Below are 24,350 nucleotides of genomic sequence, written 5' to 3'. Positions count from 1 at the left end.
CACTGGCTTGTTCTCTATATCTGTGGGTCGCTTCTTTTTTGTTACATTCTCTAGTCTGTCTCTGTCTGACTTCTTTCACTTGGCATAATGCCCTCCAAGTCCATCCACATTGCTGCAAATAGCAACATTTCATCTTTTTATGGCTGAATGGTATTCCATTGTGTGTATCCCCCACATCATCTTTATGCATTCATCTGTTGACGGACACTTAGGTTCCTTCTGTGTCTTTGCTATTGCAAATAATGCAGCCGGGACCATTGCAGTGCATATATCTTTTTGAATTACTGTTTTTTGTTTTCTTTGGATATATGCCAAAGAGTGAGATTGCTGGATCGTATGGTAATTCTGTTTATAGTTTTTTGAGGAAGCACTATATTGTTTTCCACAGTGGACACACCAGTTTACATTCTCACCAACAGTGTATGAGAGGTCCCTTGTCTCCACCCACGACTTTCTTCTTGTTGACAGTCATCGAAGTGTGAAGTGATGACTGTGTGTGTGCCTTTTTGCGGAAAACGTGCCTGTAGGTGTGTGTGTTTACCACAACATGCTTTCATACCTAACGTGGTGTGGGGCATGGGGTATGTGCCCTGAGCTAGTCACCCTGAGAACTGAGAAGCGGCCCATTTGGGGGCTCTGGTTTGCACTCCGGGGTTGAAGAGTCTCGTTAGTTTAGAGGTGGACCGTCAACTTCCTTGGATGAGACCACCTTCCCTCCTGAAAGGCTCAGAACTTGGTTCTTAGGGTTTCCTCGGACTGGCTGGACTCCTGGGGGAACGTTGGTCCAAGTGACTCTGGATTTGGCTGAAAGTGGGGGAGGTGAAGAGAAAGAGTTACTATTGCTTTGAGCTGATGACTTCCCCTGCTTCCTGTCAAGGAGTTGCAGTTCTGTTTACACGAAGCAAAATGGTTGCCTTTCCTACAAGAACATTTATCTAGCAACTGGTGTGATAGTTCTGATGTGAAGTTTGCCGTACTTCCAGAGACTGGGGTCCGTGTGGAGGGGCCCTAAGGCACCAGCACCTCTGGGTGTAACGGCTGCTCCGGGATCCAGCAACATGTTTGGGGGCCCGTTTGATACCCACAGCTTTCTTACCTCGTCCATACTTCTAAGAATCCACAGGAGGATTGTTCAGTGTTGGCCACAGAACTTGTTTGGCTAGTTGCTGTTCTGTGTTCTGGAGTCTGGTACTCTGGGGTGGAGTCTGGGTAGGGGCTAGGGACAGCGGGGCAGTTCACTGCCTCTGAGGGGAGGAAGGAGCATTGGGGTCAGGGGTCTGCAGGCTGCTGCTGTGAAGGGTCGCCTAGTAGATAGCTGAGGCTTTGCAGGCTGTGGTCTTGTCACATTATCCTTTTTCTTAGGACTGTCAATAAAGATGTAAACACTGTTCCTTGGTCATGAACCTTATCAAAACTGGCTCAGATTTGGCCCGGGGACCTGGTGTCCCCACTTCTGAACTAGGTGAAGTAATTAGTTTATTGCTAAATGTGTTTACTTTCATGTTTTGAGGACATGAACCCAGAATAACCTTGGGAATTCTCAGTTGGTTGTGGTCCAGAGTAAAGAGATCTAAGCTCTGACTTGGGAAATCAAAGTCACCCTGCTGTCTGTCACCTTGGGCCCATGGACGTCAAGGTGATTGTGGCTAATGGGACAGCAACTATCCACTGGCGCAGGGGTTGGGGAGTCGGATGGAGATGTGGCCCTGGGATTAGGCTGGAATTTGACAGGTTTAAGGAATACAGTGACTCAGCAGATTGACTTGATTTTAGTCTCAGAAATAGATCTAACTTCCTGAATGTCCTTTGGGACACTGTTAGAAATCTGGCATGTACCAACAGCTTGACCAGTTTATAGAAATAGGCAAACAGGTTTGTACCTTGGATTCTGAGAACACCAAATTCTGCTACAGGAATGCAGATTTGTCTTGTGGTTTCTCCCTGGTCACAAGAAGTTCTACGCAGCTGGCTGGGCATGGAGGAAGTGTTAGCGTAGCTCAGGGTGTTTGAGAGAGAGGAGGGCCAGGAGGTTACAGAGTGGGGCTGGGAAATGGGCGGCTTGTCCACGTGCTCCTCTGCTGGCTGCAGCCGTGCAGCCCCAGGGAGCTCCCCCTCTCCACCTCTTTCCCTCACGTGTCCACAGCAGGGCTGACAGTAACTCCACCGTAGGGCACGGCGGGAGTTCGGTGAGGACGGCCCGTGGAAGGTGCTTACTGTATGAGCTCAGTGTCCGTCTCAGTGATGTTGCATAAGCGTTAGCGATGAGCATGTGGAAGTGGAAGTGGAGGACCACTGCCCCGAAACAGCGTTGTCTTAGTTTCCCTGCCAGGGCTGTGGGACATGGCGGGAGCAGTTAGGGGTCAGGGAATGGGGTCCGGGTCTCCCCCGCTTAGTTCCCTAACTGGTAAAATGGAGAGAGTACATATCGACAGGTTGTGAGATAACATGAGAAAGGCCTTTGAGCTCTGTACTGCAGTGGGCAGGACTCACAGTGAAGTCAGGCCCCTGTTCACTTGTCCCCTTTCTTGAACTTTTAAATGTACTGGAACTGAGCCAGAAGGAGATTGGTGTGAGGACAGAAATGTTTGCCAGAGAAAAGTGAGAGAATGCTCCCACGTTTGGAACAAGGGACTGTATTAAGTGAAAAGCCAAGAAGGCTACATCCTGTAAGGTTCCAATTAGATGACATTGTGGGAAAAAATCTAATTGGAGACAGTGAAAAGATCGGTTATTTCCAGGGGTTGAGGGCAGGGAGGGATGAAAAATCAGAGCCCAGAGGATTTTTAGAGCAGGAAGATATTCTGTACGCTACTATAATGATGGGTACATATCACTGTACATTTGCCAAAACCCTTAGCATGTACAACCCCAAGAGTGAACCCTAATGTAAACAGCCTTTCTAATAAAAGAATGGACGAAGCGTCCCTGGTGGTCTAGTGGTTAAGAATCCGCCTGCCCATACAGGGGACACAGGTTTGATCCCTGGACCGGGAAGGTCGCACCTGCTGCAGAGCAACTAAGCCCGTGCGCCACAGCTCCTGAGTCTGGGCACAGAGCCCTCGAGCCAGGCGCTAGTGAAGCCCGTGCGCCTGGAGCCGTGCTCACAGCAAGGGAAGCTGCCGCAGTGAGGGGCTGGGCACCGCAGCTGGAGAGCAGCCCCTGCTCACCGCAGCCAGAGGGAGCCCGAGCGCGTCAGCCAAGACCAGCATGGCCAAAACCAGAAACAGAATAATAAATCTTAAAAAAAAAAAAGTGGCCAGAAAGGCTGGAGGAGTTAATCTACCAAGAAAATGTGATGGTATCTTGTAAAACTAAACTGTGTTTCTGGGAATTCCCTGGTGGTCCAGGGGTTAGAACTCAGCACTTCTACCACAGGGGCCACAGGGGTCGATGCCCTTTCAGGGAACTCAGATCCCACAAGCCACACAGTGCAGCAAAAAAAACCTCTGTATTTCCCAAGTCAGAAGTGGAAGACAGATATGGTATATTCTCACATACATGTGGCGTTCAGAAAATATGAACTTGCAGAAACAGAAGAATGGTGGTTACCAGGGGCCAAGGGGTAGGAGAAATGGGGAAATATTGGGCAAAGCGTAAATACTTGCAGTTATGAAATGAGAAAGTTCTGGGATAGTGATTACAGTTGAAAGTTGCTGAGAGGGTAGATCTTACATGTTCTCACCACATACACAGAAAAGGTGACTCTCTGACTAACACCCTGCTGCTGCTGCTGCTAAGTCACTTCAGTCGTGTCCAACTCTGTGTGACCCCATAGACGGCAGCCCACCAGGCTCCCCTGTCCCTGGGATTCTCCAGGCAAGAACACTGGAGTGGGTTGCCATTGCCTTCTCCAATGCATGAAAGTGAAAAGTGAAAGCGAAGTCGCTCAGTCGTGTCCGACTCTTAGAGACCCCATGGACTGCAGCCCACCAGGATCCTCCATCCATGGGATTTTCCAGGCGAGAGTACTGGAGTGGGCTGCCATATCAAATCCTGCTTTGGCTCTGCAGAGTTGCTCAGTGTTAATGTGTCGGTTTTCTCAGTTCAGTTCAGTCACTCAGTCGTGTCCGACTCTTCGCGACCCCATGAATCGCAGCACGCCAGGCCTCCCTGTCAGCATCACCAACTCCCAGAGTTTACCCAAACGCATGTCCATCGAGTTGGTGATGCCATCCAGCGATCTCATCCTATGTCGTCCCCTTCTTCTCCTGTCCCCAATCTCTCCCAGCATCAGGGTCTTTTCCAGTGAGTCAACTCTTGCATGAGGTGGCCGAAGTACTGGAGTTTCAGCTTCAGCATCAGTCCTTCCAGTGAACACCCAGGACTGGTCTCCTTTAGGATGGACTGGTTGGATCTCCTTGCAGTCCACGGGACTCTCAAGAGCCTTCTCCAACACCACAGTTCAAAAGCATCAATTCTTTGGCGCTCAGCTTTCTTCACAGTCCCAACTCTCACATCCATACGTGACCAAAGCTATGGAAAAACCATAGCCTTGACTAGACAGACCTTTGTTGGCAAAGTAATATCTCTGCTTTTCCATATGCTGTCTAGGTTGGTCATAACTTTCCTTCCAAGGAGTAAGCGTCTTTTAATTTCATGGCTGCAATCACCATCTGCAGTGATTTTGGAGCCCCACAAGATAAAGTCTGACACTGTTTCCACTGTTTCCCCATCTATTTCCCATAAAGTGATGGGACCTGATGCCATGATCTTCGTTTTCTGAATGTTGAGCTTTAAGCCAACTTTTTGTCAGTAAATCAGGGGAAATAAAAATAAGAGTTATTTTTTTCCGTTATACCTAGATTTCCTTTTCCCCTGCAATTCCATCTCTAGGAGGTTATCCTGAAAATATATTTGCACGTGCATTTTGTATGCTGAATCACATAGACAGGTTCATTGTATTGTTTATAACAACAGAAGGGTAGAAACATTGGTGTCCACCCTCAGGAGAGAGCTGTTAACCGACCACGGAGCGTTCTTACAGCTGGGAACTGTGCACCTGTCTACAGGAAGGGCGCTCCGTTGGTGCAGAGGCAGCACTGTCCCAGGACGTGTCGAGCCAGGAAACAAGACAGAAAGCAGTGTTCAGCGCGGGCCCCCCTGCTGCCTGGGTGGCTGGGGCGGGGGCGATCCCTAACGGTGTCCCAGGGTGTGTGAGAGGGTCTCAGGAAGCATTCGGAGTGTCCTCATGTTGGGGCTGCTTCTGCGGCCCAGAGCTCCAGGCAGTGGGGGACAGCGAGGAGGCCCATCTTCTCCTTGGAGTGTGCCCTCTTTATCTCCTGAAAGGTGTCTTGTGTCCATATATTTTCTTTTCCTTAATTCATTTTTTAAATTTGAGGTCTCTAATGATTTTTTTTAATTGAAGTATACTTGATTTATGGTGTTGGGTTAGTTTGTGCTGTGCAGCAAAGTGACTCAGTTTAAGCATATTCATACATTCTTTTTCATATTCTTTTCCATTATCGTTTTATCAGGACACTGCATATAGTTCCCCGTGCTGCGTGGTGGGATCCTGTTGTCTGTCCATGTAGTGGTGGGCAAACCACTACATGTAGTGGTTTGCATCTGCTGAGCCCAGACACGTGTGTGTTTCCTATTAGAAAAGTGTGAGTGGCCCCAGCTGGTACTTACACCAGTGGGGTTGAATCCTGGATGAAATGCCAGCGGTTTTCGTCCATTCGTCCACGCCTGCATGTGCCGCCTGTTTGCGCTGCCTGGTCCCCTCGACCTTGGGGTTGAGAGGAGCTGGCCCCGGCGCTCGGCCCCGCCCCCGAGTGCAGGCGCCCTCCCCTTGGTGCCGTTTGTGTCGCATGCCTGACGGTGTTTCTGTCTCCTCCTCCAGCTTCAGCAGCATGTAAGCAACTTCCTGCCAAGACCCCAGGTCATCGCCGAGAAGAGGGCCTGAGGGAGGAGCATCCAGAGGAGCCCAATGCCAGGCGTGCCTGGGATCACACTCCCCGCGGCAGCATGAGCCATTCCCTGCCAGTGCCTCTGTGCCCCTGGCAAGGCCTGTAGCTCTCCAGGGCGGACGGTCCCGGGAGCGGTGTGCCAGGAGCCCCCAGAGGAAGGATGGGGCCAGATGTGAACACAGTTTTCAGCTTATGAAGGAGTTTTAAGGAAAACAATTATTTAATTTCCACTTATTCACGTTCACAAGACTTCTGTGGGAAGTGCCAGCGAGTCACACCTCCCCATACCCCACTCTGGAGTTATCAGGCTTTTTCTGGCAGCACGTTGAACTCTTCTTGGTACTTCTGGCAATGACAGACCTTCAGGACAGATTTATCTGCTAAATGCTCTTGGGCAGGAGATACAGGGAAACTTCTGGAAGCAGTGCCAGCGGAACAGAGCCCAGAGTGCGCCCGGGCCACCCACTGGCTGGGCTGCCACACCTGGCCTGAAGACTGAGCCCGCCCCGTCTGCCTGCAGCCTGTCTCCTTCAGGGAGGCCCTCGGGGCCCCCTTCAGCTCTCATCCTCTGCCCAGTCTCCGTTCCAGCCGTCGAGGGATGCGAACTTGGGAATGGAGTTGGCCCTCCCCAGCCCGGTGCTGACGGAGAGGACCATCTGAAGCCAGCTTTGTTCGCGGGGAGGAGGGCGCTGGCCTGGCCTGCATCCCCACCATGTTCCTGCTGCTGCCTTTCGACAGCCTGATTGTCAGCCTCCTGGGCATCTCCCTGACGGTCCTCTTCACCCTCCTGCTGGTTTTCATCATCGTCCCCGCCATTTTCGGAGTCTCCTTTGGTATCCGAAAGCTCTACATGAAAACTCTGTTAAAGATCTTTGCGGTGAGTATGCTATCTACAAATGGTTGCTTCCCCGAGGAGAAGTGCCGTTAGCCAAAAAAAAAAAAGAGTTGTTTCTGTCTGGTTGGTTGTGAGCTCTCAGAGGCACGTGGAGAGTGTTGGTAGAGTGGGAAGGAAGTGGCATTTTGAGCAGAAAGGATAACTAACTTGAGCTTGAGAAGCCGCAGCAGTCTTTTCCTTGGAGCTCAGGTACTTGCATGTTTGGTCCGTCTGAGCAGAGGGACCACACCTGGCCTGTATGTTTCAAAAGGAGGGACTTAGAAACAGTCACGGCAGGACACCGCCTGTGATTATGTAACAGATACTGAAAGTCAGAGCTGCTGCTAGCATGTTCCCTCACTGATAAGTATGGGAGGGTCTCTTTTCTGTTTCAAACATTTATCTTAAATAGGTTTTTAGACATGAGGCAAAAAGAAGTCACAGAAAAGGGCATTTGAAGAATTGTGCTAGTTTCTTTAAGACAGAGGAGAAGAAGAATATTTCCCAACATATGTCAGAATCTAAGTAGTTAGACCGCTGAACAGAACTGGTCATGGGGTTAAGGAAATGGGCAAGAAGTGGTATTTCCTGGAAGTTGGTCTGTGCCGTGAGCTTTTCAACATCTCTTCAGAGGTTTGGTAATTGATGAGCAGTATCTGTTTTCAGTAGTCACCAGATCTTCAGCTATTCTTTTCCATGGCTGAGACCATGTGTAATTGGGGAAATGCACTCGTAATAGTGAAAAGACTGCAGGTGTATTTGTTCAGGTAGTATCTTATAGTTCAGAATAATTTCACTTGCTGTTCTTTGGTTCTCTGTAGTTCTGCAGTGGACTAGGGTGTCTTATCAACGATAGATTTTATCAGTGAAGAAATAGTGATTCAGAAAGATGAAGTGAGCCAGATGAAATGCTCCATTACAGCAAAAAATATTTCTACGTATATTATTGAATCTTGTGTTTTGATATTTAATATTTGTGTAAGAATATAACTTTTTCACGTTTAAAAAATTGAGGTGAAATTGACACTACAGACAATTAACCATTTTAAAGGGAACAGTTCATCGGCGTTTCCCATAGTCACAGGGTTGTATGACTGCCACTCTGTGAAGTTCCACAGCCTCTTCATTACTCCAGAAAGAAACCCATGTTCATTAAGCAGCTGCGTTTCTGTCTCTTCCCCCCAACCCCCGGCATCTGGCAACCGTGAATCTGTGGTCTGTCTCTGGATTTACCTGTTCTGGGTATTTCCTATTAATGAAATGCTATAAAATGTGCTCTCTTGTGAGTGCTCTTGTGTAGGGTAACTTTGTAACACGTGTCAATACTTTGGTCTTCGTGGCCGAGTAATATTCCACCGTGTGTTTATACTATGATGTGCTCATCCACTCCTCCACTGATAGGCTGTTCTCGACCTTTTGGCTCTTGTCCGTAGTGAGCTATGGTGTGCTTGTACTTACTTGAGCACTCGCGTTTGGTACGAAGATTTCTGAGCGCTCCATATGGTCTCTGGGGGTGTCTGCTACTCAGAGAATGCTCTGAGACCAGCAGCCTAGTGTCACCTAAAACATTGCAAATGCAGGCCTACTAATTAGAATCTGTACTCCAAGAAGCCCAGGTGCACAGTAAAGCTTGAGAAGTGGCAATCTAGTCAGTCATTAGTATTTGTTTTACTTAATTATGAAATGTAATTTTCTTGAACTTTAGTCCGAGAAAGTCTTCAGTAGAACCCAGGGTTCCTGTGAACCAAGTAACTGCCCACACCCACTTGCTCCTGGAAACCGCGCATTGGTATGGAGCGAGTCGGGCAGCTGATAGCTTCACGGTGATGGCGAGCTTTTATTCAGGTTTATTTAAGCAAGCATAGACCTACGGAAATCCTTATTTTTAAAACAGAAAAATAAGAGTAATCAGATCAGAGTCCTTTTGTAGTAGCTAAATTCTTAAAATTTGGGTCACTTTGGGTGAAGAAGACCTAGAATCTATGTACATTCCCTATTCCATTTTGAAAACGTCTCCTCAAATCAGTATTTTAAAGTTCCATGGGACAGGTATTCCTGAGCCGTCAGAGACTGCTGACCACATCTTGAAAATCACTGGAAATGGAAGTCGTGTATGCGTGTGTGTGTGTGTGCGCGTGCACGCTCATTGGTGACCTCAGTATTTCAGATTTCAGGATCTCAGTTTGTACCTCGTATTTCCTGGAGGTGTGTGTCAGGCACTCGGAGGGTTCTGGGTATCCCAGGGCTCCTGTCCTGTCGAGCTTCCTGGATGATGACGACCACTTGGCTGTGAGCCCGAGTGAGGGGTGGCTGAGGAAGGGCTGATGTGCACCAGCAGGGGCAGCAGGCGGTTCTGCAAGAGTGGTCCTTTCTCACCATCTTAGCAGGGTTGTTGCTCTGATTTGATCTTGGTGGACATTAAGAACTGAATGCCATTTTTATCAGCAGGAGTGTGAAATACAAGTTGGATTTGGCCAAACTGATTTTAGATCTTGGAAATCCATCTGTGTATCCACGTATACATCTAAAATACACCTGAACTTGTGGGTGCTTTTAATAAAGAGAGCACCTTTAGTTGCCTTTTTTATCATCTTCATCCCTTCATAAGCTGGGGTGCTCTGTGTGATTTTGCAGTTGGAAGGAGGCTTAGAGATCATCTTCATTCTGTGGGTCTCTTCCTAACTACGCATCTGAATCACCTGGGGAACATTTAAAAAATAACTTGTTTGGGAGCACTCGACTACCCCCTGGAAATTCTGGTCTAACTGGTTTTGGTGGGCATTTTAAAAAAGGTCCCCCAGTGACTCTAACACCTACCATCATGAGGTGGAATCTGATTGACTTCCTCCAGAGTGGGACCCTGCGGTGGTGAATGTTTCTAACCTACAGAACGTGGTGGCCTTGGCTCTGTGTGACCTGTGAGGTTAGGGTGGAGCATCGGCACAGCTCCCATCTGACTGTGGAGACTTGCCCTGGAGCCCGGCCGCCACGCCGCGAGGAAGCCCAGGCCCCATGTGGAGTTCTAGCTCCCAGTTCTGGGGAGGCTGTGATGACAGGCTGATGGCACCAGCCACCACCCTTGGGAGCCCACGGGCCTTCATGGAGTTTCAGCCCCTGCCTTCAGCCTCCACCAGCCCATGCCAGACCCTGTGCAGTTTGCAGATTCAAGAGCAGAGTAAACGGTGGTAGTATTTTAAGCCAGTAAGTTACGGGGTGGTCTGTTCTACAGCACTAGATAACCAGACAAATAACAATAGTTTTGTGTTACCTTTTGGTTGTGGTAATATTTTATGGCGGTCTTAACAGCCTGTGCATATAATTTTATGTCTGCATTTTCTTTTACAATCTTATCAGCCAGTTGTTTTGCACATTTTACTAGGTAATCTTCATAAAGATGAATCAAGCTGGTTGTCTGGTAGCCTGCACAGTATATACACCCGTGCTTTTGGAGGACCTGAGTCGGTGCAGCTGGCCTCCCATGATGGCTCACCTCTCCGCATACCTTGGTGTACCTGCCCAGGGGCTGGAGGGATGCGTAGTCAGTGTCTTTCCTCCTGGAGGACAGCTTGCAGGTCCTGTTAACACTGAGTGGAAATGCTTTAGTTTTCTTAATGTTTGAGCTTCAGGTTTATTACACAGCACAATGGTGGTGATATTGTTTGGGGTACAATTCCTAGAAGTGGACTTTGAACTGAGTTGAGAATGATTTGGGAAAGGAGTGAAGAAAGTCTGTATATAAAGGAGAAATATGAGGGTGGGGAAATGACTTGAGTTTTTTGCCCGATGTGAAAGGGATTGACCAGGTCAGAGGAGGTGGCTGTAATGTGCTTTGACATCAGGCTCCACAGCAGAACTGGTTGGAAACCAGTGATGGAGGTGAGGAGGTCAGAGAGGCTGAACAGGCGGTGGCATTGTGGTGGGTAGGCGTGACCCTTTTGAGGGTTTTCTTACCAACTGTGAAACTTGGCCTAAGTCCTCAGGCCCGGCAGTCTGCTTCCTCCAGGGAGTGGGAGCGAGGTGCCTGCCTCCTTCACGTGGTGCAGGTCCAAGAGGGGGTGTGAGTCAGCGGCACCCCCTTCCTGCCCCCATGGGAAGGGTGATTCCAGTGTGACTGGGGGGAAGTAGCTCAAAGGACGAACGGAAGGAGATGAGAGTGAGATTACGGCGGGGAGGGTCCTCAGAAGTGGTTTTGGAGACCTTGATGAAGAGAAACCTTGGTCATTGGTGAATTAAACCCAGTCCTTATTGACTGTCTACTAAGTGCCGCACGGCACTTGATCAGACTCTGCTGCCCTGCACGTCTGGGTGGATTCTGGCTTCTGCCCTCTGAGGCAGCTATAGTTGAGTAGGAAAGACTGATGTCTGCCTACAGAACCGATTCAGAAAGTGATACCACTTAAAATATGCGGGTAGGGATGAGCTCTGATTGCAGGAGTTGGGAAGGTACCGTTTCATCCAAGATTTGGCATTTGAATGGATTTACAAAGGAAGCAGCGCTCTAGGAATGCAGTGGGTAGAGGCGAGAAGGGGCAGTCTGGTTTAGAGACAGTGCCTGGTTCAGGAGAGGAGAGCCATCGGATTCCTGGAGGGGCTGAGGTAGTTTATAAAACCGGCTGTTCTTTAGGCTTTGAGAAGCCATTGAAAAGCCCCTGAAGGCCCAGGCCAGGGGATGAGACCAGTGTGCGTCATTTGGCTTGGAGGGAGGAAGGAGCACGGTGGCGCCTGTCGCACCTGTGTAGGTAAGAGAGGACGGTGGTGGCCTGACTCAGGCAGCTGGGGAGGAAGCATCCGGGGTGGGCTGAAGGACTGGGTGGACAGATGGGCAGCTTGGGTATCCCAGGAGGAGGGTGGGTGAGGGGGGAGCACGGTGGGGTCCGGGCGTGTGCGTTTGCCTCTCCCTCTCACACCAGATGTGAGGGCAGAGGGGTGCTGACACGTGGTCGCGACCAGCAGGTGATTGAAACGTGAGGTGTGAAGTCAGGATTGTGAATTTGATGGCAGCTACCAAGTTATTCCCTCATAGCTCAGTTGGTAAAGAATCCGCCTGCAATGCAGGAGACCCCGATTCGATTGCTGGGTCAGGAAGATCCTCTGAAGAAGGGAAAGGCTACCCATTCCGATAGTCTGGCCTGGAGAATCCCATGGACTGTATAGTCTGCCGGGTCGCAAAGATTCAGACACTTTTTCACTCACTGAGTGATTCTAGCCAAAGCAGGGACGGAAGAGAGACTTGTTAAAAGATGTTATCTCTGCTGGGGAAGTGGGAGAGGGTGGGGTGCTGGGAGCCTGGCTTCTCTGGGGCCTGATTCTTGGGCATCCACAGTCCAGTCGGGGAAGGTGCGGTGCAGGTCGGCTGGAGAAGAGGGGAGGTCTCGCTGAGACGAGGCTGCAGGGGCTGTCTGGCCTTCCCCGGGTGCTGGGCTTCTGAGCGGCAGTGCAGCAGAGTGACTAACCAGCAAAGATGCACCCGTCACCCCGCCCACCTTCTAAGGGTCCGGCCTGCCTGACCTGCCGAGAGCTGTCTTGGGTTTAGTCGACAGGGCAGCGTGTCTGTGTCCCTAACAGTCTCTGTGCAGGAGAAGCTGAGAAGGGAATAATTAAGTAACGTGACCCTGAACAGGGACTCAAGTGGCATGTTGGATCAAGGGAAGGAAGAGGAGATTTTGGGGAAATGAGCTCTGGACCTAGGGTTCTCACTTTCATTCTGGATATCTGCACACGCTACTTCTTAAAAGTGAGGCTCAGAGAATCCAGGCGTGCCATTCTCAGACGGTGCTGATGCCAGCACCCCTCCCGAGTCCCTGCGCCGGGCAAAGCAGCGGTCACTGGGTGCCGGTCCCAGGCAGCCCCCGCCCCGCTCTCTGCCCTGCTCTGCTGACTTCATCCTTCACACAGACGCATTTTGTGATGTCCCCGAAGTTTGGAAAAGCAAAGCTAGAAGTACAAAGTAGGAGGACGGGGATGTTTACCATGGAGCCAGAAGCCGCAGGCTCGCTGAACCAGCATCTTTCCAGTTAAAGCAGAAACCACAGCCTTCTGGAACTTTGCATCCTGAGTCGGTGCTCACAGATGTCTGTTCCGGTGCTCCGGTGGCCTGACGGCATGTGCTCCCTACCTGTTACAGTCCAAGCCAGGCGTCAGCACTGAGGTTCTCTGACTCGAGCTTGCAGCACCGAGGCAGTCTGGGCCAGAATGGAGACGTTCTGGGCAATCATGCTGTGTCTTTGTACCAGGCTTGCCCCTTAATCGCCTCTTCCCTAGATGGCATTCCCAGATGGGAGTTCGTCTTCCTGCACTGCAGCAGTTATGTTTACATTTTCTTCTAGAAAAAACATCCCCCGTGCCGGAATCCATCAGGGGCTAAGAACCTGACGGGTCGTGTGCGTTTTCCCGCCTCAGACCTTAGCGTGGGTGGCTCTGTAAGCGGCCCGTCTTCTCTGGACCGTGGCGTCTGAGAGGTTTCCACACACGGTCAGATCGCTGATGAGGCGCACGCCCTGCTGCTCGCTCCACCACCCCGCTCACGCTTCAGGCTCTGCCAGCAGGGTCTCACAGAGGCTTTGGGCTGTGTGGATTCCGCAGCATCGTGGAAGGACAGGGTTCTTCTCTCTCTTGCATAACTGTGGAGACAGAAGTTTGAAAGGACACCTTTAGAATGCCAGTTCTGTGTCCTTGCTCGTCGCCATCCCGTTGCTAGGCAGGCGGGAGCTGGGGTGCTCGCCCCTCCCTCCTGCTAGTAGGGGCTGCCCAGCCCCGGGCTCTCGGGTGGCACTTAAAAGGGTTCTGATGAAGGGCGAGGGGAAGAGAATCTTCCCTGCAGTCCGTGTTATTTTAGTAAAATGAGGGCACTGGGGGTTTGCAGTTCCCCAGAGTCTGTCACACACAGCCTCTCGTGTCCTCGTGAAGGGGAGGTTGACGTACCTTCCTCCAGTTTTGTGGATAAAAAAGACCAGCGTGATGGGATGAATTGCTGAAGGCACACAGAACTCTCGAACTTGGGATTCGAACCTAGTTTTTTTTTTTTCAACGCTTTTTTTTTAAATTAACACTAAGCTACTTTCAAGCTTTTTCTGTCAAATTGTGGTGTTTCCCGTTAGAGATTACTCAGAGGGTGAATGGACAGTCCACATATACATAATATTTAAATCTTTTATCAACTCAAAAGCTAAAATCGTTGCCTTCTTGGAATAACTTGGGAGGTAGGCAGTACCTTCCCAGACGCTTGGCTTGGCAGTTGGTGAAGAGCTGTCGTTTGGCAGAAACGAAGGAACCAGTGGGGTCTGTGGACAGGCGGCCAGCGGGCTCCTTCATGACCCAAGAGGCAGAGGCGGGGAGCCCCAAGCTCTCCTGGCTCCTCAGTTCGCAGCTCTTGACCGCCAGCGACGAGGCTCTCAGTCCAGGTCATCAGGGACAGGTCTGCCCGGAGGAGAGGGCTCCGAGCTTCCCCAGAGCCCGCGCTCCCGGGTGCAATCTGATCTGGGGTGACTGGGCTTGAGGCTGTCACAGACTGGAAGTGGAGGAGCCCCCCGAAAGGGGAAGGGGCTCACCCTCTGTGTTGCTGTTCCCCCTGCAGTGGGCTACCTTGAGGATGGAGAGAGGAGCCAAGGAGAAGAACCACCAGCTTTACAAGCCCTACACCAATGGTAAGACAGGGCCCCCGGGCGCCCCCCTGACCTCCACTCCACCCTTGCTCCCTGCAGCAGGCAGGGAGTATGCCCTGGGCATTTCTGATGCCCTTCTCCCAGCAGACCACCTGATGAGACTGTTCTCTTGCAGGAATCATTGCAAAAGACCCCACGTCACTAGAGGAGGAGATCAAAGAAATCCGCCGGAGCGGGAGCAGTAAGGCCCTGGACAACACTCCCGAGTTTGAGCTCTCGGACATTTTCTATTTCTGCCGGAAAGGAATGGAGACCATCATGGACGACGAGGTGACCAAGAGGTTCTCGGCAGAGGAGCTGGAGTCCTGGAACCTACTGAGCAGGACCAATTATAACTTCCAGTACATCAGCCTGCGGCTCACCGTGCTGTGGGGCTTGGGCGTACTCATCCGCTACTGCTTCCTGCTGCCGCTCAGGTGAGGCCCAGCCCCCACCCCGTGCTCCCACTTCAGAGGAGGATGGTGGGTGGAGTCCTCCCATTGGCCAGGCAGTCCGGCTCTCGGAAGGGTGCCCGGGCTTGTCCTTTAGAAGGGTCCTGGGTTGTCTGCGTAGCAGACAGAAATAAGAAATAGTTGAGTTTCTTAAAAACAAATCGCTTGTCTGGACGGACTAAGCCCAGGGACGGGAGCACGGTGTTCTTTGTGGCCCCCCTCCCCAGGCCTGGCTGGTTCTTTCCTGCAGCTTCCTCTCCAGGACAGAGGCGGTATTGATCTCCCGGGTCTCTGTGCCACATGCTGTTCTGAGTAGGCCTTGCCGGCTGCTGGCACCTTTGGACCCTACTTCCTGGTGCTTCACGGAGAAGCTGTGGTTTTGCCAGGGGTTAAAGCCAAGGGGAAGGGTGAGGCTGCAGGACAGCAGGTGCCTGAGGGCAGCACGGCCAGCCATCAGCTGCCCTATCCTTCTGGCCGCTTCCCAGTGCCTGAGGAGGGGGTGTCTGTCGGCTGAGAACCAAGTCCATGGCACCCTGTCTCGGGACAGTGAGCGGCCCCGGTTCCCATCTTGGCGGGAGCCCCGTGTAGGCCAGCGATGGCATCTGGCATTTTCACACATTCAGGTCTACACTCGGGGCAGGAGTTTGTCTGCTGTGTTGTAACTTGTCTTCTCGTTACAGGATAGCTCTCGCTTTCACGGGGATCAGCCTCCTGGTGGTGGGCACAACGATGGTGGGGTACCTGCCAAACGGGAGGTGAGCGGAGCGTGGGCGTCGGACTGCGGGTACCACAGGGGGCGGGGGGCACGGCCCAAACCACAGGCTCTTAGATGGAGTCAGTAGCTCCATGGTAACTGACTCGGCAGCAGGGCTCTGTTCCCCCTCACTGATCTTATCTGTGACTGTTCTTTTTGCCCTCCAGCCCTCGCATTCTTCCAGTTTTAAAGACAAAACAGAGAAACCACAAAATGGTAGTGTCCAGGGCTAGCAGGCCTTATAAAGCAAGTAGTTGAGTTTTGAGCATTCTACTGTGTTGATGAATTGTTGAGAAGGTGAGAAGTGTAGGTAGGTAGGTCCTTTTTGTTTGCTTTTTCCTTTTTTTTTCTTTTTTAAGAAATGGGCTCCTTCTGGGAAGTTCTGGGGCTGGCAAACCTCTCTTCTGCCCCAGCTGGTGGGGAGGTTTGACTCTCTGGCCTCCGCCTGCCTCTGGCTGTCATTGGCAAAGAATCTAGGGGACTCACCTTTGCTGGAAATTCTCAGGCTGAGACTTCTGAGTCCATCACCCGCGGTGAATGTGAGCTGTTCTCATCGTTTCTTCCTTTGTCTGTAGACAGAAAGATGCTAATGCTTACCGTAGACACTAATAATTATAAAAATACGTTTATATACAGTTGAGAAGGGCGTAGGCAGCAGCGGTTAGGTGGTTAGACCGGGCGCCCTTTGCCGACGCCCTGTGTGCATGGAGGTGACAGCAGAGCTCTCTGGCGCATTGCCGCAGGTTCAAGGAGTTCCTGAGCAAGCACGTTCACCTCATGTGCTACCGGATTTGCGTGCGCGCTCTGACGGCCATCATCACCTACCACGACAGGTGAGGGTCCACGGGGGCTCGGGGTGGCACGGGGGGTGGCGCTGCTGGAACTTGGGGGGCTGGAGCCCCGGCCAGACGTGTGTTCCAGACGCATCATCTCACGCAAATTCCCATTGCTCCTCGAACCTTGTGAACAGGAAGAACCGGCCTAGAAACGGCGGCATCTGCGTGGCTAACCACACGTCTCCCATTGACGTCATCATCCTGGCCAGCGACGGCTACTACGCCATGGTAAGGCCTGCCTCCAAGCGTCCTCTGGCTGGTCAGGGCTGGGAGCTCTGTCTCCAGGGGGTGAGCGGGCAAGCGTGCTTTTAGACCTGGGCCCCAGCCTAGGCTGTTGCCTTGGTTTCCGTGGCCTCGGGCTCCTTGGGACCTGGGTGCTGTGAGTCGAGTGGCTGAGCATGTGGGGAAAGTGTAGGTGGGCAGTGGAAAGGGAGGTGGAGGTGGGGAGGGGGGTTTTCTTTTTTCCCCCAGACTTTATACTTTTTGTTTTGTGTTGGGGTGTAGCTGATGAACAGTGTTGTGGTAGTTTCAGATGAACAGCGAAGGGGCTCAGCCATACATAGCCATGTACCCATCTTCCCACAAACCCCCCGAGAGGGGATGTGAAGGGATGGGGCGCAGAGGCCTTGGAGAATCCATGCAGGAAGGGCATTTGGACATGGGGGCTCCGCTTCACGGTTCTTTGTAGGGTTTTCAGTTGCACATCTGCTATCACAGGTTAGAAAGAGAATTTAAATTCAGAGACTCTAACTAACGGTGGTTTCTGAACAGTAAGGAATCTCTGGTTACAGTAAAGCGTAGGGGGAGGGAGGTTGGGAATCGGGGACTTTGTGTGAGGATGGTCTCGCTCCCCTTGCCCCTTCCTCTGCGAGCAGGTGGGGCAGGTGCACGGCGGCCTCATGGGAGTCATCCAGAGAGCCATGGTCAAGGCCTGCCCCCACGTCTGGTTCGAGCGCTCCGAAGTGAAGGATCGCCACCTGGTGGCCAGAAGGTAAACGACGACACACACGCACACAGTCTGATTTTAGGGCAAGTCGTGCCTCCAGCCTTCTCCACGGAGCCCGGCTGCTTTCATATCCGAAATGTGGAATATAGAAGTATGAAAACTCTAGTGTTGTTAACAAGTTAGTAGTGTTTTTAACCTTTTTTTTATTTAATTCCTTGAACCCATTGTCATAACAGCCTACGAACTTTTAATGTGATTTCAAATACTCAAAATGAGTTCACTGTCACACGTGGAAGCACACTTTCAGCAATAGAATAAAGCGCTGCTCTGTTTTCAAGGAAAATAAAAGGCAGACGTGGCACAGGTGATGGTGAGAGCTTTGCTGTAACTCGAGGAGTCAAGGCTTCCCTGAGACCCGCTCCCCAGGGCCAGTGGGCCGCCCTGAGTTCCCTGCGCTGCGTCTCGGGGCTGCAGGCCCTCCCAGCACAGCCCTAGGAAGTTGGGGCAAGCATTTCTCGAGGCTGCTCTGGCGGGTGAACCTGTTAGGCAGTCTCAGATCAGAGCTGCAGCCTCTACACTCAGACTCAGGCGCTTCACTCAACAGCTGTTAAATAGTAATCAACCTGGGTTCCCTGTCCTTAGGCCTTTTGTCTGTTAGATCATGGGTTTATAAAAGGGTCGTGTTCATTAGCCTGCCTTTATACCGCACCCAGCATCGCATCTAGACAGGGTATTGACAGATGTATGGATGGTGATGAACGTGAGGCTGTCTGGCCCTCCCCTCCATTTCTCTCTTCTGCAGGCTGACCGAGCACGTGCAGGATAAAAGCAAGTTGCCCATCCTCATCTTTCCGGAGGGTAAGCTGCTGTGTGGGGAGGCCGGGCAGTTAGGGGAGTCCAGGGCTGTGTTGGAGGAACCTGTCTTGACCACCTCAGCTGGGGGCCCTTGGGGCTGGTCCTGGAACTGAAAGCTCAGGGGACTCAGTGTGGACTGCGAGTGCTGTCATGTGGCACCCGCTCTGGACTCCCCTGGGCCCCGGGAGGTGGTCCCGTAAGGAGAAAAGAGGAAGCAGTGCAGTGGTCTGCTTGCCTCTCTCCAGCGTGTGTTCCCGCGCTGGGGAGATGGCAGGCTTATCCTCTCAGAAGAGCTGTCAGAAGGGCTTTTACTATTATATTTAATCCATAAACTGTTACTGATCTCTGGGGTAAAGGACCGAAAAGAAAAGCATTTTACCCTCTTCTGCATTTTAGGAACCTGCATCAATAATACATCAGTGATGATGTTCAAAAAGGGAAGTTTCGAAATTGGAGCCACAGTTTACCCTGTTGCTATCAAGGTAGGAGCCCCTCCGAGGGCCAATGGTCATCGCCGCGGCCGCTGCAGAGAATGGGTGGCTCCAGCCCACGCCGCAGAGCCTTCGGGGCTTGGCAGATCTACCCACGTGTTCCTCTCTGTTCATAAACCCAGCAGCTCGGAAGGCACTCCACCTGAAGGGGGCTTCCTGCGGGGTGGGGATGCCCGGGGGATCTGTGTGTTTGCTTGGAGGTGCAGGTGGGTGGGCATAGGACGTGTGTCCTTGTCACTGGAGAAAGAAATGGCTCCTCTGCTTTGGCTCACGTGGCCACTCGTGAAAACAAAGGGACCTCAGGAGCCTGTCCCGTCTGCCCCACCTTGCAGGAACTTGAACCTCTGACTGTTCAGACTCGCTTAGAAAGAAGGGGCGCACTTTGCCGGGTTTCCTTTTTCCTCCTTCTCTCCCCTCCTAGCCCTTTGCGCTTATAAATAGATGTATATTATTATTCCTAAAAGAATGCCAAGTTACTCACATTACTGCCTCTAAAAATACACAGCCTTTGTCACTATGTTTAAAGTATTTAGGTTGACATATCAGGGTAAGGGTGAGCTTGAGTCAGAGTGGTGGTTAGGATTTCACGGGCCTCGGTCGTCTGTAGGGATGGTCCTTGTTTTCACCTGGCGGCAGCTGGGGAGGCAGCGTTCCCCTGGGGGAAGCCATGCCGCTTTCTCAGGGAGGTGACAGGCCAGGGCTGGCGGGGAACGAGCGGCTGCAGGGTGACTAACGGGTCCCCGGACCAGGGCTGCCGGGGAGTTGTTGAGGATGCTGGTCTGAAGGAACAGGAGGGGCTCTGTCCGCAGGGTCTGCCGTGGGGTGAGAATGGGGGGCGTTGCTGTGCCACACATGCCGTCCTGCAGCGCAGCATCCTGGGAATCAGGGCCTCCCCCTGGGTGTCTGTTAAAAACCAGCTGCTTGCACAGAAGCCCTTCTTCCTCGCTCCAGAGTGTTGGGCGTGTTTTTTCGGTTGCTGTGTGCACAGGCTTTCTCTAGTTGTGGTGAGCGGGGGCTCCCCTTCCTTGCGGTATGCAGGCTTTTCACTGCAGCGCTGCTCTTACTGCGAGCGCAGGCTCTAGGTGCACGGGCGCAATAGTTGAGGCTCCCAGGCTTAGTTGCCCCGCGGCACGTGGGATCCTCCTGGACCACAGAAGTGGAGCCCGTGTCGCCTGCGTTGCCGGGCGATTCTTACCCACGGTGCCTGGAAGCCCCAGCATTGGGTCTTCGCGGCTGTGTCAGCGTCAGCTGGTGCGGCTATGCGCAGGCCCGTTGCTGGGCCCCACGCCCACCGTGTCAGAACTTGCATTTCGACCCCATCCTGGGCGCTGCTGGTGTTGCTGGCTGGAATCTCAGTGAGACGCTGCCCTTGGTGTTTTCAGTGTGGACCCTTGGACAGCTGCCTCCTCTCTGGAACACGGGCACGGCCATTTTCCTCCCATCCGAGGCTGAAGAAAGCCCACATGTGATTAAGAACTTCTCCCTCCCAAGTAATCTTCTAGTTTTTGTGACACCGTCATTGGTAACCAAACTTGCATAACTTCAGCAGTTTCCAAGCTCTCCCTGCATTTCCATCAAAAGGAAGGCATTGTCTGATCTGGAGGAAGGTATTGCTGATCTGAGCATTGGCCTTGCTTTTCTCTCCACGATGTCTGCCCAGCATGGAGCAGAGACGCAGGCCTCAACAGAGGGCTCTCACATGTGAAGTCAGGGTTTCTCTCCGGTCCTGCTGCGTGAACTGTGGCCGTGTTTGCTTCCCGTCCCACATGAGATCCATTCTCCCACATTTCCTGCTGGTGGTGTAACGTGAGGCCAGTACGCCTTCAGGGCTACATTTCAAGTTTTTAGTTTCTATAAGTAAGCCTGAGTGCCTTCATTTCTGTAGTCGGGTCTGCAATTAGGCACAATTTTCTTAACTTTTACTCTGAGAGTCATAGAATGCAGGCTTGAAAGTCCTGAAAGAAAAGCACGCAGTTCAAACCCAGCCCCCCGAAGCGTAAGCGGGTGCGCTCGGGCATCTCGGCCGGTGTCCCTTCCCGAGGACCCCAGGGCGCGCCCACCGTGGTGGCCACCGAGTCTCGTGGGGCCTCCTTTGCTTTTCCACTTGGATCCTGGCTGCTTGTGCTGCGGTCACTCTCCGTCTAGCGTCGCGTCTGGGAGAGCCCCAGACCCTGTGGCGGCTCAGCCTTATCCTTCTCAGGCTTTCTCCTTGAGGACGCGGCCCCGCTCCCTGCCTCTGTGTCACCTCCCATCCCGCCTGCCCCACTGCATTCATGTTTGGGAGAATGTGGGTCACAGCGCTGGCTGCGTCGCCCACGACATGCCCCTTGCCGGGGCCTTCACCAGAGGGGCGGGCAGGGGACAGCGTCCGATGGGCACTCCCCTGGGGAAGGCCTCTGTGCCCGGCCGCCCAGTCGGCCTCTTGGCTTCTCACAGTCAGCGAGCCCCGTGAAGGGTCAGGACAGAAGCAGAGCTTCCTCGCCATCTGCTCCCGGGTCTGGGCTCCAGAGGTGGGCTTTGAAGGCTGGCCGTCGCGTAAGGAGGTCTCTCTCTCTGGGGAGCTGCATGTCGAAGTGCTTGTGAGTGTGTGACGTGACGGGAGCAGGTGTGGGCACTCTGGTGATTGTTGACTCGGGGCTGGAACTGTGGAGCCGTGGTCCTGTCCTCTGCGCGCAGGTTGGCTTGAGGACCTCAACAGTAGATGCCGGACGCCCGTGAGGGAGACAGGACGCGGCGGGGAAGAGCCGCCTCCCTGCTCTGCCGAGGAGGCAGACGCTGCTGGAGGCCAGCGGTGCCCAGGGTGCGCTGACTGGGGAATGTTCGGGTCGTAAGGCAGGGAGCCGTGTTCTCCCGCTGACCTCGCCCCGGTTGGGGGGCAGTATTTGGAAAGTTTGCTGTTCACACACACACACACACACACACACACACACGTAGAGCCTGTGCACACACACATGCACACACACACTGTTGATACACACAAACGCACACGTAGAGCTTGTTCACAGACACATGCAGAGCACTGTTGACACACACATGCACACACGCAGCCTGTTGACACGCATATTGTTGACACACACACATACGTGCACACACTGACACACACTTTTGCACGCGCGCACGCACGCACATACACCCCGCCCTGTCACCCCGCAGTATGACCCGCAGTTCGGGGACGCCTTCTGGAACAGCAGCAAGTACGGAATGGTGACCTACCTGCTTAGGATGATGACCAGCTGGGCCATCGTCTGCAGCGTGTGGTACCTGCCCCCGATGACCAGACAGGTGGGTGCCCAGCCTGCGCCCAGGGCCCCCACGCTCTGTGCCCCACGCCCAGCTCAGGGGCTGGCATGCATCCTCTCTTGCAGGCGGAGGAGGATGCAGTCCAGTTTGCCAACAGGGTGAAGTCTGCCATCGCCAGGCAGGGCGGCCTGGTGGACCTGCTGTGGTGAGTCGGGCCGGGCTCTGCTTGCCGGGTCTGCGGATGGGATTTCTGAGGCGGTTGCTGCCGGCTCACTCCGTCCACACAGACACCCCCTCCCTGGGTGTGGGGGGCGCACAGCTGGCCGGGGGCAGGGTGGGCGTGGGCTGCTGCTCAGGTGCCCAGCCCTGCCATGCTCTCGTCAGGGACGGCGGCCTGAAGCGGGAGAAGGTGAAGGACACGTTCAAGGAGGAGCAGCAGAAGCTGTACAGCAAGATGATTGTCGGCAACCACGAGGACCGGAGCCGGTCCTGAGCCCCGCCGCCGCCTGGACCAGCTCCACGCAAGGACTCCAGCGTCCGAGCCGCCCAACCGCCCCGGGACGAGCCACCTCATGTCCCTTTCCGCTGAGTCCATTGGAGGAATGCCATTAAAGTCCCTCCCCACAGAGCCCGAGCGGCCTGAGTGCTGGGTGGGAGCCCACGTCCCTGCAGGGGCCTGGGGCGCCGTCTGTCTGAGGTCCATGTGCAGGGGACTTCGCCGGGCTCGCTGCCCCAGGAGCACCCGGCCTCGGGGCCAGACTCACGGGAGAGACTGTGTCTGCAGGGCTGGGGGAATGCTGTTCTCCCCCCGAGGGGCCAGCGCAGCTGAGACTGGTCCCCCAGCTCAGTGGCTGCCACGCTCGTCTGCCCCCAGACTGGGGGGTGGGGACGCCTGCCTCCCTGGGTTGTTGTGAAGGAAGGGCGGCCAGCCCAGTGTGGTGGTCCAGGGCCGGGAGGGGGGCGGGCGAGGGAGAGCCGGAGCCGTGTGGGGGTTTGGGGTTCGTTCCTGTGAGTCAATAAAGTTGTCTTTGATGGTGACTGAATCGAGGGGTTTCTCCCTTCACCCTCTCTCCCCCAGCTGTGACCCTGAGCAGCAGGTTTCTCATCAGCGTTGTGATTCTGAGTTAACCAGCACGGGGGCTTGGCTTCCAGAATGGGGGCTTGTGGTGTTGAGGAGAAGGTGAAGCCCGTGTCAGATGTCTGCTGGGAAGAAGGTGAAGCCCCGTGTCAGATGTCTGCACGTCTCTGGGTGACTTGAAATCCCCAGCACTGTTGAGATGGTGTTTCCCCCAACGTGTGTGCTGCAGGGTTGAAAGTGTGTGACATTGTGGGGTAGGAGACGATCTGGAAGTACAAGTGGGGGGATCCATGCTGAGATCTGGGGACCAGGCGGGAGCCGGGGCGGGCAGGCATGTGGCTTCGTGCAGCCAGAAGGAAGCTGTTGGTCTCCCTTGCCCAGCTGTGGTCACTGGAATGCAGGTCCAAAGCCAGGCCCCTTCCCAGTGTCCACGTACCGGCTTGACTGGGTTCAGCGCTCAGGACAGAGCTGCCTCTCCCCTGACGCATCCGTCTGTCTGCGCATCTGCCCCCGCCCTGCACTGGCACAGCAGCCCCCGCACCTTTGGGGGCCTTGCAGCAGCTGTGGGGAGTGTCTCCTGGCCAAGCCGTCCTCTGGGCTCGATGTGGGAAGGTGGTGGCCGTGGAGCCCGGCTCAGGGGACTCCAGACTAGCAGCGGCATCTCCTGTGACCTCAGTCTGACTCTCAGCCTAGCTGCCCCCTTCTTCCCTAAACAGTCTCCCGTCTCCTCCCACACATCCCCCGCCAACCAGCGAGGAATTCTCTTTCTGCTCTATTCTTCTCAAACCAAAACACTGTTTTAACAGTAAGAACATCCTCCTAGATGGAGAATTCTGGAACTTGAGGAAATCGTTTTACGTTCCCAGCTACAAAGGAAAAAGATGGTTACCCACCACCGCAAAAAAAAAAAAAAAAAAAAAAAAAAAATCCTCCTATAAACTGTTTTACAAAATGTGCAAGAATAAATAGTGATTTTTTAGACTTTTATAGGCAGTACTGTTTGGTGGTTTAAAAGCTCTCTGGAATGATCTTCGCAAAAATCAAGTTCCCTTTTGGAAAAGCTTTCTGTCACTTAGTGCGTTTGCTTCATGATTTTCATAGGTCCTTTGAAACATGCCGGTTTTCGTTTTCTCATGTTTTTTTCAGCACATCACTTTGTTGCTGGTGACACAGCAGAGTGTTACAAGAACCTGATCTAGAATGGCTGTTATGTAAAGAAATACTCGAGACTAACAATTATTTTTACTTTTACCAACTGACAAGGGATGGGAATTA

At 53.0% G+C, this 24,350-nt stretch overlaps 1 protein-coding gene across 1 annotated transcript; it reads left to right on the top strand.

The window, feature by feature from the left end:
* Window positions 1-6,239: 6,239 nt before the first annotated feature.
* GPAT4 (glycerol-3-phosphate acyltransferase 4) lies at window positions 6,240-23,036 on the top strand. The gene is made up of 12 exons (XM_055567014.1): window positions 6,240-6,786; window positions 14,357-14,426; window positions 14,560-14,860; window positions 15,556-15,630; window positions 16,373-16,462; window positions 16,600-16,693; window positions 17,341-17,456; window positions 18,214-18,269; window positions 18,663-18,748; window positions 21,911-22,039; window positions 22,123-22,202; window positions 22,382-23,036. Exons 1-12 carry the CDS (start codon window positions 6,622-6,624, stop codon window positions 22,488-22,490), a joined length of 1,371 nt encoding a protein of 456 aa, XP_055422989.1. The 5' UTR covers window positions 6,240-6,621; the 3' UTR covers window positions 22,491-23,036.
* The last annotated feature ends 1,314 nt before the right edge of the window (window positions 23,037-24,350 follow it).

Source organism: Bubalus kerabau, chromosome 2 (genome assembly GCF_029407905.1).
Source record: "Bubalus kerabau isolate K-KA32 ecotype Philippines breed swamp buffalo chromosome 2, PCC_UOA_SB_1v2, whole genome shotgun sequence".
NCBI classification, from domain to species: Eukaryota; Metazoa; Chordata; class Mammalia; order Artiodactyla; family Bovidae; genus Bubalus; species Bubalus kerabau.
The sequence above is the reverse complement of the archived record's forward strand: the minus strand, read 5'-3'. Positions and strand labels throughout refer to the sequence as shown.